The following is a 15,168-nucleotide window of genomic DNA, read 5'->3' as shown; positions in this document are numbered from 1 at the left end:
TAGCAACTCTTATAACAAAAACAGGAAAATGAACTTCCCCCTAATATTTATGCTTCTAGGAGTCCAACAATATGTTTAATGTTAATTTGCTTATTTCAGTTGGTCCTAAATTCACAGAAGGAACTGTAGCGATGGATCTTGTTACTTAATTTGTATTGCACTAAAATACACTGAGGGGGAGTACTGTGTCTATAATTGTCAACTGCAATGTAGGGATTTTTACCTCGGAACTCTTCTTTGACTGTCATTTGATCTGAGGACCAAACACTGGTGAAATTTGTGCCTTCTTGTGAAACATACAGTTATCAAAAGTTTTGTGATACTTCACTATCTTTCTCTAGAATGGCATTTTGTTGGGTGAAACTAAGCAGCTAGAGTATAGCTAGAACATAGAATTTGAGTATTGTTCATAAATTAAAAGATGCCCAGCCCATTTAGGTGATTTTATATCAAGAAGATTGGTTCAAATGCAGTACGTTTAAGTCTTGTTTCAATATGTGATTTTCTTTTTATTTTATTTTTTTTAAAATAGTGACACTTTTATCATGCAGGTTGAGGATCTTTTTTACAATGTAACTACAAGGAGGAAAGCCTTAAAAAATCCAAATGAAGAGTATGCAAAAATATTAGAAGTTGTTGGCAGGTAAAGTACTGAAATAAATAGCTCCAACTTATTTTATCTGTTGGGTTGTTTTTTTGTGTTGGTTAATGTAAGACAATCCCAGTTTATATCCAAATATCTGTTTGATAAATTAGAAACCCAAAATAACAATAGAAACCATGGATATTACTTTTACGGTGGTGTCAGGCTATCATTATATTGACAGAAATGCCATTGGATCAAATTGTGAGATCCTTATAAGACTGAACTCCCATTAAAGCCAGGTCAGGGTGAAAACTAAACAAGGACCTTATGATTTGGCCAATTTTGAATGAATGCATTGGGATTCTCACCTTCCCAGGGATAACTGAACAAGATGGCCAATTTCCTTCTTCCTTTCCCAGAAACTGAGAGTTTATTCCATTTTACTGAAAAAATCACTAAGGGTGAGATGGAGCTTTTGCTGTTCCTCATAATGCTGGGCTGTCTGACATTGGAATGCTTTAGTTTTTGCCTAGAAGTGATAAACTGATAGGTTCTTTTTAGAAATTATCATAATTTCCTATACTTGGAGTAAACTAGGTTGATCTTTAAATTTCATGTGGTTTGGGTGGGTCAGGTAATAGCAAACTGTTACACTCTCATGTGGCAGCTCGTTTGAACTGAATTTCTTTTAAACTAAAGAAACTGTTGCTGTATCACAAGAAATGTAGTTATTTGTTCACATGGACTTGCTTGTTAACTGCTTTAGTAGAGTATGGAGGGACAGCTTGTCATTTATTCTTTCATGTACTGCAGTTTTGTTTTGTACTTGTTTTTCAGGTATGCCATTCACAACTCAGGCATCAGTTTTTCAGTTAAAAAGGTATGTAGAACCTTTGTAACTTCACATAATTACATCAATTAATAAAGGGCCTGGTCTTTTGCCATGGATTTTGTAATGGGAATAGTCTGTGAGGTGGTTTTCTTTGCGTGTAAAATAATTTGTTTTTCTGTAATCTGGATAAACTACACATCAATTTAAAATAATAAATCCAGATAAAATCTGAGCATCAACAGTTCAGATTTTTCCTTGAGCTCACAAAGCTAACACTTATCCATTTTGTTTTCTGAGGTGCTTCAGGGTGTAAACCAATCTCTGAGGAGTTAGGATGAAACGTGGGGTGGGGATAGATTGTCCCACATCTGCCTACTTTGGGGTGTCTTGAATCTCCCTGTGAAGTGGTGTTGGCCTCTTTAGGAGATAGGATAGTGGACTGTGGGTCTGATCCAGTCTTGCAGTTCTATGTCACCCCCTTGTTTGACTGCTTTCCCTATTACTGGGATTTGCATTGTTTTTTTGCAGTTATTTCTTTAGGAATTTTCACTTATTGTTACAAATCCCTAAAACAAGAGGTCTTAAATCTTACTGCTTCTTAAATTTAAAATAAGAGAGTATCATATAACTGCTAGAAACTAAATGTCTTTTTATCCAAATTGGAGTCAAGTTTGGTAGTAAACTTTTCCCAAACAAGCATTGTCTATATTATGAAACTTACTTTTTGCTGAAAGTTGTTTTCAGTAACTGGTACAGCTGAACTGATGCTGACCGTGGTTTAGCTGGAAGTGTAGTCAAAGACAAACCATGTTGATATGACGGTGAAAGTAGCTGCCATTTATAGTAGGGCTTCCAACATTGCTACCACTGGTGGTGGTGTAAAGTTTTTGTTTAAAAAATAAAAATCCCTGTAGATAAGATCCTTTTCTTTCAAATAGTGATGCAAAGGAGAAAGGCAGCTTGTTATGTTACTTGGAAAATCAGTCTATAATGAACACTAACAGAAACTTTATAACATTGAGGTCCTGCCCAATACTACTTTATTAACAAATTCTTAATTTTCAATTGACAAACACTTACTAGCTGCTTCTAAAATATCTTTATTCTTGATTGATTTTTAATGATCAGCCAGCAGATTTCTCAGGATTTACTTACAAATATAGCTTTCCTTTGGCTTATTTTTATTTCATTATATTTAAATAATGAAAAAGACCCTTGAATAAAGACTGTAGTTACCCTGACCATTAATGTTCCAACATAGCACCAACAGTGTTTAAAAAACAAACATTCAGATAAGAGCAAAACTCAGCTTGGTTAGCTTAACTAGGTTAGTTAGCCAGGTAGCCAGCCAATGACAAAAAAGCTCCTTTCTAGATCTGCGTTGTTTTGGAAACATGTTCTCGCTTTTCTCTAAAAATCCTGTCAAATAGATGACTTTTATAGCATGCCCAGAGGGTCATCGAATTAGGCTATTTTGGATCAAGAACTTATGCTTCTCTATCATTTTTAAAACAAAATAAAAGGTAACCAGAAGAATCTAAGTGACTTAAGAGCCCCAAACCCTTTTTTAAAAAGTCACATAGGCACTTAAGAGCCTAACTCCCATCACTTTCAATAAGGCTTGACTTTTGGTGGGATTTAAGCAAGTGCCTAGGTCACTTTTCAAAGTAGAACTTTGGTTCTTAAGTCACTTAAGTGCTTTTGAAAATGTTCCCTATTTGAAAATGTTACCTAAAGACTTTAATGCTATTAAAATATTGTTTATTTGGCAAATGAATAAATCACGTTTCTTGCATTCAATAAAAGTTTTCTCATGAATAGACCACTTATGTCACTCTTCAAACCTGGAGCAGTTGCCCACTGTCCCCATATCTTGCCACCACACATTCCGGCACTTAAATGTTGCCATTGTAGCTATACCTGCATTACTCTCCTAGTATAGATGCAGTTTATACTGACAAAGTGCTTTTGTACTGGTTAGGCAAGTGAAATAAGCTATGCCCACAAGGCACTTTCTTGCTGGTATATCTGTATATACCCTAGGGGTTTTGCCAGCATATCCCTATCCAGTAGTGCTAAGCCAACAAAAGTTTCTACTGTACACCTGACTTAATCTCCTCTTTGCATAAATATCTACAGACTTTTAAAAAAAGCAAAAAACCACACCCACCCACCCACCCCCCCTCTCTTCAGGCAACACAAAAATTGACCTTGTGTCCCATATGTTTTTGCAAACTCAATAGAAAATGTCTTGCAGTTATTGAATAGATTTCTAAAATTTCAATAATAATTGTATTTGTAAACATAGTAATACTAATTTCTTTTCTCTTCCCTTTAGCAAGGTGATACGGTGGCAGATGTTAGAACCCTATCAAATGCCACAACAGTGGACAATATTAGGTCCATTTTTGGAAATGCTGTTAGCCGGTATGTTGACCATAAAGTTGTTTTTAAATGAAATCTTATTTTGTAGCTCTGTTTAAAATAAATAATTAATTAAAAAGACCCAAAATCTCTGTGATGATCAGAGTATTTCATAGTATGGTGCAAATGAATGTAGCTACTGAGTTAGCATACTACACTATTTAAGTTAAGATAAAATAACATGGGGTATTACTACCTAGCGAGGAAAGAGCTGCAGCTGGCCTGTGACAGCTGACTCGGGCTCATGGGGCTCTGGCTGTGGGGCTGTTTCATTGCTGTGTAGGCTGCTGGGCACGGGCTGGGGCCCAGGCTCTGAAACCCTGAAAGGTGGGAGGATCCTAGAGTCTAGACTCCAGCCTGAGCTCGGAAATCTACACAGCAAGGAAGCAGCCCTGCAGCCCAAGATCCACTAGCCTGAGTTGCCTGCAGGGCCGGCTGCAGGCACCAGCTTTCCAAGCAGGTGCTTGGAGCGGCACTGAGAATGGAGTGGCAGTCTGTGTCCCGCGGCTGCAATTCGGCGGCAGCTCTGCTGCTCTTCCTGCTGCGACGGCTTTTGGGAGTCAACTCCTCCGCCGCTCTTACGAGCGCGGCGGCAATTCGGCGGCGACTGCTTGGAGTGGCAAAATTGGTAGAGCCGTCCCTGGTTGCCTGGTGTGGGCCAGCCGTGTGTGTTTAATTGCTGTGTAGACATATTCTTAGTAGCCACTGAGCTGTCCAGGAAGAGTTCCATGGTTAAGAGGCCTTAGATCATGGGTTGGCAAACTTTTTGGCCCGAAGGCCACATCTGGGTGGGGAAATTGCATGCAGGGCCATGAATGTAGGGCTGGGGCAGGGAGGGAGTGTAGGGTGTGGGAGGGGATGTGCTGTGCAGGAAGGGGCTCAGGGCGAGGGGTGCAGGGGGTACGAGGGGGCTCAGGACAGGGGGTTAGGGTACAGGAGGGGTGTAGCAGGGGGATCAGGGTTGGGGTGCAGGAGGGTGCGGGGTGCTGTAGGGAGCTCAGGGCAGGGAATTGGGGTGCAGTTGGGGTGAAGGAGGGGTTCGGGGTGTGGGCTCCGGCCCAGCGTCACTTACCTTGAGTGGCTCCGGGGTGGCAGTGGCACATAGCTGGGCTAAGGAGGACTCCCAGTCTGCCCTGGCCCTGCGCCGCTCCCGGAAGCAGCTGGCACCACGTCCCTGTGGCCCCTAGAGGACTGGGGGAGCAGGCAGGCAGGCAGAGGGCTCTGTGCGCTGCCCTTGCCTGCGAGTACTTCTCCCAAAGCTCCCATTGGCCACGGTTTCCTGTTCCTGGCCAATGGGAGCTGGTGGGGCGGTGCCTGCAGAAGGTGCCGCAGGGACCTGGTGCCGACCCAGGAGCGGTGCGGTGTACCACGGGGGTGGCAATCCCGTGGGCTGGATCCAAAGCCCTGATGGGCCAAATGCGACCTGCAGGCCATAGTTTGCCCACCCCTGCCTTAGACTGTATTAAATTTTCAGAAAATTCCCTTCAGGTTTAGTGAAGATGGAGAAAAAATGATGCACATTGCCCAGCTCTCTCTAACCTCACGGAAGGGTCTTTCATGTATCCAAGAACAGGGTCGGGGGAACTAGGAATATTTCCACATAAGTGTCTGATCTTCCCTGCAATGTGCAGAAAGGGAACTATCTGTACCTGGAGAGAATCTTCTAAACGCTGATCTAGAGGATAGTTTGGCCCAATATCTTGTAGAAGTGCCTGCACCTCCTTTATTGAAAAGCTCCTCTCAGTATTTCCTCCTATTACACATTACTTGTTAGAACTAGTAATTCCTTCAAATGTGCTTTTTTGAAATCTTAAATCTGTATTTGTACAGGTTTCAGAGTAGCATCCGATGAAGTGAGCTGTAGCTCACGAAAGCTTATGCTCTAATAAATTTGTTAGTCTCTAAGGTGCCACAAGTACTACTTTTCTTTTTGTATTTGTACAGTGACTATAAATTCAAATTAGAGGTCTCATTGAAGAAATCACAAGAAAGGGGTTTTAAAAATATCCCCAATGCCAGAAAGTCTCCGCAGTAGTTATAGGAAGAATCCCCTTCCATAAAATGCTTATCTGCAAACATTTCATAGAACAGTTTTGCAGGATGCTTTGTTGCCAACTCTGTTGGATTCCTGCCAACACTGATAGAAAGGTCAGTTTGATTCTGTTACTAACTTTAGAAGGAATGGAAGGAAGCTAAGGAATGGAATTGACTGTGTGACTGTAAAAATCACGTTAACTCCTTTCTAGGGAGCTATAATGATAAATTACCTAGGCTTGATAAGATTTCCTTGGCCAATGTAAATAGGATCTAACTGTGCTATAAGAGTTTTACAAACTGCGATGGAGACTAATATAGTTAAGACCTGTCAGTACTAACCAGGGAAAATGTTTAACCACTCTCTACTCTCTACCAACATCCCACCCCTTAATGCAGATCAGATACAAGTGGAGACTGAAAAGGTATGTAGATCTTAGTTTCAGGAAAAGTAATAATATTCAGTTATGGACCCAGTGACAATTTAAAAACTTTCCCTTGGTCTCTCAATGTTAGTAACACGTGCCTTAAACCTTGCAAGTGTTAAAATTCATGCTTGCCAGTGATAATATAACAGTCATTCCTGGTTCTAGATAGCCACAGGATATTGGACAATGTGGCATGTTAATTTATTGAAAAGCTACTCTGGATAATTTGTAGAAGCTTTTGAAATTTTTCTTTCTAATTTTACTATCAATTTGAGGGTACATGGTAAATAAGACTATTTGGCTTCATTATTTGTATGAGTAACAGTTTTATGTACCAACAAAGAATGTTAAGACTCCCTAAAAGGATGAGGAGTACTTGTGGCACCTTAGAGACTAACACATTTATTTGACCATAAGCTTTCGTGAGCTACAGCTCACTTCATCGGATGCATTTGGTGCATCCGATGAAGTGAGCTGTAGCTCACGAAAGCTTATGGTCAAATAAATGTGTTAGTCTCTAAGGTGCCACAAGTACTCCTTTTCTTTTTGCGAATACAGACTAACACGACTGCTACTCTGAAACCTAAAAGGATGCTGATATTCGGTAACTATCATATAATCAAAACATCTGTACCGTTGTCATAGCAGTGTTGTTGTAGCCATGTTGGTCCTAGGATATTAGAAAGACAAGGAGAGTGAGGTAACATGTTATTGGACCAACTTTTGTTGGTGTGAGACAAGCTTTTGAGCTTACACATATCTCTTTTTCAGGTCTTTGAAAGGCACTCGGAGTGTCACAGCTACATACAAGTTGGAACAGATTGATTAGTTTAAGGAGTTAGCACGTATTTCAAAGGACCATTCAAGGTGAAGTGGCTCAGTAACACCCCTCCTGTCACAGGGGCAAAAGGAAGGCAGTTGTGGGGTGTGAGTGAGTGGGTTATAGATTGTTATAATAAGCTATAAATCCATTGTCTCTATTGAGTCCATGTTTTTGCTAGACACTAGAAGTTATGAATTTAAGCTCTCAGGCTCATCTTTTCAACATTTTGTGCAGTTTTCCTTTGAGAATAAGGACTGAGAGGTCAGATATAGAGTGATCATTTTGTGAAAACTGTTACCCACAGGTGATATGGGGTTTTTCTTTTATCATTTTTCTGTGAGAATTCATTTGAGAGTGTAGTGATTGTCTGGTTTCACTTACATAGTTGCTATTGGTAGAGCCCTGCGTGGATACAAAATTTATATCCGCGGATGCAAATCGGTATCCGCCGAGCTGCAGGACTCTACTGGGAACTGCAGCGGCAAAAACAGCAGCTTGGCGGACCATTGCTTCCAGGAGCCAGTGCCCTGCACCGGCAGTTCCTCCAGCTTGGTTGTCTTCCCCCCAACCCTGCCCACTGGGGAGGGCACAAGGCTCACCGTCAGATGTCCCTGGTCATGCTAGTGCAGTGGGCATGGCTGGGGGTGGAACAGCCATGCCGGAGGAGCTGCCAGCCGAGGGCACTGGCTCCTGGGAGTTCGGCTTTTGCCACTGCGGTTCCTGGTAGAGCTCTGCAGATACTGATTTATATCCACAGATATCCGCATCCATGGATATAAATTTTGTATCCACGAGGGACTCTAGCTATTGGGGCATTTAGTGCATTGGATGAGATACCACATGTTGCGATAGGAATGTGCAGGACCCATGGATCTTGAAAGGTATATTGTGGAAGGTGTTGATCGTTACAGCATTGGATATATGTCTACAGGTTTTGCATCTATTGTTCTGGTAGGATCTGGTGCTGCTTTGAATTTGTGTGTCATGGTCTGTGTGGAACTTGCTTCTGGTGATGAGTTGAGGAGTTGTTCAAAGGCCAGAAGAGGGATTTCAGGAAAGATTTATGTGGTCCCTGTAGAATATGGGTTGTGATTGTTTGATACCCTGTATGGGTTCCAGTGTGAGGTGACAACTAGGGATGTGCAGTCAGAGTGGGGTTTATATCTGTAATGAAGCAGGTTCTCTTGGGCTATTTGGCCCATTCAGTGATGCAATTTATTTCTCTGTTGGAATGTCCTTGTTTGGTGAAGGCGGTTTTAAGTGTGTCAAGGTGTATATTTTGTGGTATCTGAGTGCCTGGCTGCAGATAACAGATTTTTGGTGTGGTTGGCATGCTTACTGGATCTGTGAAGGTGGGTGTGGTGATCTGTGTGTTTCTTGTAGATAGTTTTCTGTAGGGTTCCATTGTTGAAGTGAATCGTGGTTTCCACGAAATTGATGCAGTGTGGGAGTTTAATGGATGGGTGGGTAGTAGATGTGGTGGAAATCTATGAGGGAGTTTAGGTCATCTGTCCAGATGATGAAAATATCATCAATGTATCTCAGGTGTATCATTGGATTCATGGTGCATTTGTCCAGAAATTTTTCTCAAGGTGGCCCATGAAGAGGTTAGCATATTAGGTAGCCATCCTAGTACCTGTGGCTGTTCCCATGGTTTGGACAAAGTGTGAATGTAATATTGTTATGGGTGGGGATAAAATGGAGCATGAGTTTGGTGGTGTGTTGGGGTGGATATCTGACTACATTTCCTAAACAATCTGCACCGCCTTATATTTAGCTTTGACACTCAGAGTACATTTCCCAGACTTGAAGAGCTCTGTGTAAGCTCGAAAGTTCTCTCTCACCAAGAGAAGTTGGTCCAATAAAAGATCTTACCTCACCCACTTTGTCTCTCTATATAACCAAATTCATAATGGTGTATTTCTACTTGCTAGTAATGTAACTATCTTAAACTCATGTCAATAAAACCTTTGCACAGCACTGCATATTTTCATGTATTCTCTTTCAAAATAAAAACTGTCTACAGAGAACTGATAGAAGTGGGCTGTGAAGATGGAAAGCTGGCCTTTAAAATGAAAGGGTACATAACAAATGCAAATTATTCAGTGAAGAAATGCATGTTTTTACTCTTCATAAATCGTAAGTGCAAAAAAATTTGTATAGTTTGTAAACACTTTTTCTTTTTGCATAATTTTTAGCAGAGTGTACATCCATTTCTTTCTAAAGAACAGCAGCATCAAGGCTTTGAATGTGCACCTTTTTGAAAATCACATTAAGGGCTAAATTTTGCCATTGGTGAGATCTTGTAGTAAGCAGGGAAGTCGAAGTGAAACCAAATGTTTACCTATCTGTAGTGTTTTGTGGTCTGGAGAGTTATAGAGTGGCTGGAGCCAGATCCAGACTACGGCAATCCATACGTACCATGACACAGAGTTCTCTGTGGCTCTCCCTACCCACACTTGCCAAAGCCTTCTTCACCCAGACAGGTAGAGGCATGGGGCCACCTCCTTATCCCAGGAGTGGGAGCAGGGACCTTCCTTCCTTAGGGGTCTCTTCTGCCCCCCATCCCTTCGCCCCCTAGAAACAGCAGCAGGGAGGCTTCCCCAAATACTTACTCCTGAACTGGAGTTTATCCGCTGGAGTGGGCGGGCAGATTGGGCCTGCTGCACTTTTTTTTTCCTGTGGTACGTAGAATCCCCTTCTGGGATAATGTTGGCAGGGCCACCTAGGGTAATGGGATTGTGGAGTTACACTGCATTAAGATGCATGGGGCAGTTTTGAGTTATTGTTTCTATCACTGTGTCAGTTGCTCAAATCATGTTTTCAGGCTTTACTTTTAGCCATAAATTTACTTTAAAAAAAAAAAAAAAAGAGGGAGGGATTCTAATATAATCGTGTGACTCCAGGAATAGGTGCCTTAAACACAGGCCTACAGTGTCTATATCTTAATCCAGCCCTGGCCAGAGCCGGGGGATAGGTTTTATTCCTGTCTCACACAAGGATTTAAACTGTTCCCTGTTCTGGTCACTAAGGGAAGACAGCTTTCTTATCGCCTTCCACCTGAATATGCACAGAATGTCATCCAGGCTAAGTGACAACTGCTTTATCTGAGTACCCTTGTTTGTGCTGCATGCTAGAGACACAACTCAAAAGATAGTTTCACAAAAGATTAGCTCTGGCAGTGTTCTCCAAAAACATCACATTGCAAAAAGGTCAGAACGCTTGTAACTCTTGTGTTTGATCCTCTCATAAAGTCATGTGTATGGTCACCAAGAAAATTTCTTTCAGAAGAAAGCTTTAGGGAACTCCTAGCATTCGATGGCCTGCTGTGTGAAGGTCACTGAAGTGAAAAGCATGTCATGTATTTGCCTTTAACTTGTGGGATCCCATTTAGGCTCTCCGAGCACACAGTTGAATATGCTACTGCATGAGAATTGGAAAGTGAAACTGAGACCCTGACTACATTGAATGATGAAAAGGAAGTCTGATTATTAAAACTGAAATAATCTTGAAAATTTTACTGTTTGTAACGTAAGTTAAAAAAAATATATGAAGGGGGGGGGAAAAAAGAAAGAAAGGGAAACTTACCATATCCTAAGAGGACTAGGGAAGAGCAAGGATGGAATAGTAAATGGGAAGTGAGCAAAATACCTTATGGAGCAATTTTTAACTACCATAGATTTATATCAGTGCTTAGAAACTATGGAATAGACGCTACTGGAAAAAAAACTTCAGACTCTTGTACAGCATGAAGTTTTGGGTATAAGGGAGTACTTACGCACCATGTAGCATGTTTAAATGTGCTGTTTGGACAAGTGTCACAGAATGCTTTCCCGTGATTTTCCCCCTTTTATTCTTTATTCTAGATCGACTGGTGGAGTCAGCTGCTTTGCGGAAAGCCATAGAAACTGTATATGCTGCTTATTTGCCGAAAAGTACACATCCATTCCTGTACTTAAGGTAAAGTAATAAAAAGTCTTAGGGCTTGTCTTTTTATTCTCCCGCTACACTGGCAATGCGGGACGTCTAATGTAGCACAACTGGTGAAGATGTGCTATATCGACAGGACAGCGTCTCCCGCTGACATAGTATAATATAGACAGTGCTTTAAGTCTGTTTAACTTGCATCGCTCCGGGATGTGTGTTTTTTCACACCCCTGAGCGAGGTAAGTTACATTGACTTAAGCAGTAGTGTAGACAAGCTCTTAACCTCTAATGCCTGCCTTGTAGAGCTAGCCAGAGCAGTTATCAATAGCTAGATAAAGGTAAGGTGGGCTTTAAGCTACAGCATGGGGCAGCTTATTCCCAAGCACGTGGTAACTGAAAGCGTGTTTCTTTCATCCTTTATAGACTAGTAAGTCCAAAACACTAAAGAAATGGTTTGATTTTTCAGAAGTGTTGAGCACGCACAACTCCAGCTGCAGTCTGTTGGATTTGTGGGTTAGCTCCCTGATCTTTTTCACAGCAAGAGCAAAACTCCATCTATCTGCCTCTCTTCTTGCTAAGAGATAGCAGGGAGCAAGAAGGCTCTTGCAGGGCTCTAAGTAAGCAGTGAGGAAAGCTCTCCAAAAAGGCAGGCCTGGGAGAGACTTTGGAGAACCAAAGACTGACTGAAGAGTTAAAGAGAGGATGGAAATTTTTTGTTGTTGTTGAAAGATAGTTTTGAACTTTAGTTGGGACGTGTGACCCTGGAAGGGATGGACTAAGGACTGTGATCTGGGTAGTTGAGTTACCCGACAGAGAAACCACCAAACTGCTGGAGTGACCTTCAGCAACGGCGCTAGCCCAGTGCGTGGCTTCTATATGCTATGCCTTGTGACAAAGGGGTGGCTAGTGGTGAGTAGACTGTGTTACATGTGTTCACTGAAAAAGTGACAGTTAGCTTCAAAACAGCTTTTAGAAATATTATGTAACAAAATTAGTTCATTAATGGGCTGATCCAAAGTAAATGGAAAGAAACGGGTTTTGAATCAAGCCTCTTAGTATTTAGTAGATATCTAAGTATCAAAACAAGTAAGATTCCACTGCAATATCATTAGTTTTGCAGGCCCATTTTAGCTGCCTGTGGTAGGCTTATGGCCTCAATTGACACATTTTGTGCTGAGCACATTCACACACACTCCTCCATCAGTGGGATATTTTTCGGTTAGTTTTCCTTTAAAATGTTTTGCAGCCTGGAAATAGCCCCTCAGAATGTAGATGTGAATGTGCATCCTACAAAGCACGAAGTCCATTTTCTTCATGAAGACAGTATCCTAGAATGTGTGCAGCAACATATAGAGAGCAAATTACTGGGCTCTAATTCCTCAAGGATGTACTTCACCCAGGTGAGAATATAACTCTATTAAGAGACGACAAGTCTTCACTGTGTTAATAGCCTGTGGTATGTTTGCCAACATTTATATTTTAAAGTGATACTGTCAACTTCAAAACTACAGAAACAAGAGAGAGGAAAAAACAGTGGCAAGTAGACTTAAAGTCAATGTACCTGAAATTACTTTTAACTTCCTCCCCAAACTGATTAGATTTGAAGTTGACAGTGTCACTTTAAAATATAAATGTTCTTGTTTATATAGGACTTTAAGTCTCCTTGCAATTGTTTTTTCTCTGTCTTGTTTCTGCGTGAAAGACCTATATAAACAATGGAAATGATTATACACAAAGTGCTGTCAAATGCACAATGAAAACAGACTGAAAAAAATATAAGGAAAAACATTTTTCTTTATCTTTCAGTCAGTTATCTTGGGTTTTCAAATAACAAGAAGATATTTTCAGACAGAAGGGTGACTTTTAAATGGACTCTTATTAATGTTTAATCTTTTACAGTGTATTAAATTAATGGATTTACTGTTATACATTTATTCAATTTAATATTTAAGTTTATAATTAAATACTAACTTAAGTAGAATCATGTATTTATTTAACTCTACTAATTTTTGTTTTTGCATAATTTTAATTTCAAAATATTGTATTTTACATACATACATACAAAATAACTATCTATCTAACCTAATAAACACACACATATAGGTTTTTTTACACTTCTAATACCAGGCAGGATGAATACCAAATATAGTATAGCATTGCTAGGGATAAAACTCTTGTTTGTTATAATAAACAAGCACATAAAAACGTGTTTAAAAAGTGATTGGATTATATTTCTAAGATTATAATTCTTTTGTAAATAGACTATTGTAAAATAGTATCTATAGAATAATAATTTTAATTAAATCTCTTTTAAATCAATTTTTAATGTGCATATTTGTTATAATGCACACAGGGGATTGCATCTTCAGAACATTTAAAGATTAACAATTTCTTAACAATAAAGATTTCATTAGGGTGAAATTCACCCTATGCAGAGGGCCCGCACAAGGCCCAGGCCCCATTTAAGCACTTAAAATTGGGCTTAAATGAGATTTAAGGGGCCAATCATACAAGGGTAAATGTCACCTTTAGAGAGATACATAGGCATGTACAGTCTCCTGATGACACTGAATTTCTCCTCTCCTCTCCCCTCCCTCCCCCATTTTTGCAACGAAGACTTTTATCCCAGGAGCTGAATGCTCTTCCACTGAGGTTGTTAAATCAGTAGCAAGCTCCTCTTTCACAGCTAAAGGAACAGGTGATAAAGTCTATGCCCACCAGATGGTCCGCACCGATTCCCGAGTCCAGAAGCTGGATGCTTTCCTTCAGCCTACAAACAAACCCTTGAGTACAGGGCATACAGCAGTGACCCTAGAGGATGGTACAAGACTTTCTGATGGCAGATCCAGACAGCAGGATACGGAAATGGAAGATCTCAATGACTTTGATACAGTGATTGCTGCACAGGGGGATTCAGTGATGACACCAGAGGGGCAGAAGGAAAGTGGAAGGCTGACTCCTGAAACAGTCCCTACTAGGTAAAAATCTATGCTGGATAGTTGTATTATTGTCTTTTTATCAGAGTGGATAAAAATTGATGTTTTTAAATTAAAAAAATATTTTTAATTTAAATCAGATATTTTAAATTAAATGTTTTAATTTTAAGAAGTAAACCCATTGAAAATTAAATTTTAAATTGACAACGTATGTTAAGGCCTAAAATTATAATGTTTAAATTTTTTAATTAAATACAAAAAATATTTAGCAGGACCTACTTGCTGCCAAGTTTTTAAAGAAAGTCAGACCACTTAACTGGTGGTAGTCGCTTGCTAAGCACCTGTAATCAGAGCTGTTGAAGTGCTAAACCAGCTTTTGACAACAGTAAACTTTTCTGCAGGTGTAAACGATATTTTCTCAATCTTAGTTTATTCAACTAGTAGAGTTCAATGAGTAGTTCATTCGAAGCTAAGAAACTAGTTCCATTTGAAAAATCAGGAAAGCTCTTTTCCCTCTTCCAGTCTATGAATAAAAACTAGATGTGAGAGGATGAGATCTGCTAGTTCTAAAATCTTGATGGCTATGCTGATGAGAAGCAGGCGGTTCAGTTCACTGGCTATAGTTGATACTACTTTTGTTTAGTAAATCTATTAATTTTAAATGCAAAATATATTTTTATAAGAAACAAACTTTTTTATCCAGAACATTTAAGAAAAATTAAATACTGTTTTTGTGCATTTTATAATTGAATTTCCATCCAAATAGAATTTGATACAAATGGCAAGTAAAACAAATTAATATCTAGTAAATAAGAGTAGTATCACTCATCATAAAAGATAATAAAATTTAGAATCTGAATAAATGTAAGTTAAGTTCTATAGTTGCTTAAATAAATGGAATGGGTATAGTGCATCCTTCTGGTTAGCAAAAAGAAGCACCAAATTTAGTGTAATTTAGTTGCAAATCAACATGTTTTAATAGTTACCAACCAATGAGAATCAGCTTGTCTTTGTGAAAGTAACTAATAAAATGTACAAATACAAAACAATTAATATTGATTATTCAAATCATGGTTTTCTGGTGGTTGATTTGAATCATGGTTAAAATAGGTGATTTAAATCAGTTCACCGTGCTGTTTATGCAGGTGTGCAGTCAAGTTTGGGTGCCTTTTTAAGAA

The 15,168-nt window shown here is 39.8% G+C and overlaps 1 protein-coding gene across 4 annotated transcripts in view; it reads left to right on the top strand.

Moving 5' to 3' along the window:
- Positions 1–15,168, top strand: part of MLH1 (mutL homolog 1) — a 41,939-nt gene that overhangs the window by 17,265 nt on the left and 9,506 nt on the right. For all 4 annotated transcript variants that reach the window (XR_006279221.1, XM_038388185.2, XM_038388189.2 and 1 more), the window contains 7 exons: positions 552–643; positions 1,424–1,466; positions 3,757–3,845; positions 9,154–9,266; positions 10,994–11,087; positions 12,301–12,454; positions 13,671–14,032. Coding sequence is in view for 3 of the 4 variants with exons in the window: in XM_038388185.2 (XP_038244113.1) it covers positions 552–643; positions 1,424–1,466; positions 3,757–3,845; positions 9,154–9,266; positions 10,994–11,087; positions 12,301–12,454; positions 13,671–14,032 (947 nt within the window). In the remaining variant the exon portion in view is untranslated. The remainder of the gene's footprint in view (positions 1–551; positions 644–1,423; positions 1,467–3,756; positions 3,846–9,153; positions 9,267–10,993; positions 11,088–12,300; positions 12,455–13,670; positions 14,033–15,168) is intronic.

Source organism: Dermochelys coriacea, chromosome 2 (genome assembly GCF_009764565.3).
Source record: "Dermochelys coriacea isolate rDerCor1 chromosome 2, rDerCor1.pri.v4, whole genome shotgun sequence".
Lineage (NCBI taxonomy): Eukaryota > Metazoa > Chordata > Testudines > Dermochelyidae > Dermochelys > Dermochelys coriacea.
Note: the sequence above shows the minus strand (reverse complement) of the source record. Positions and strands in the feature narration are given on the sequence as shown.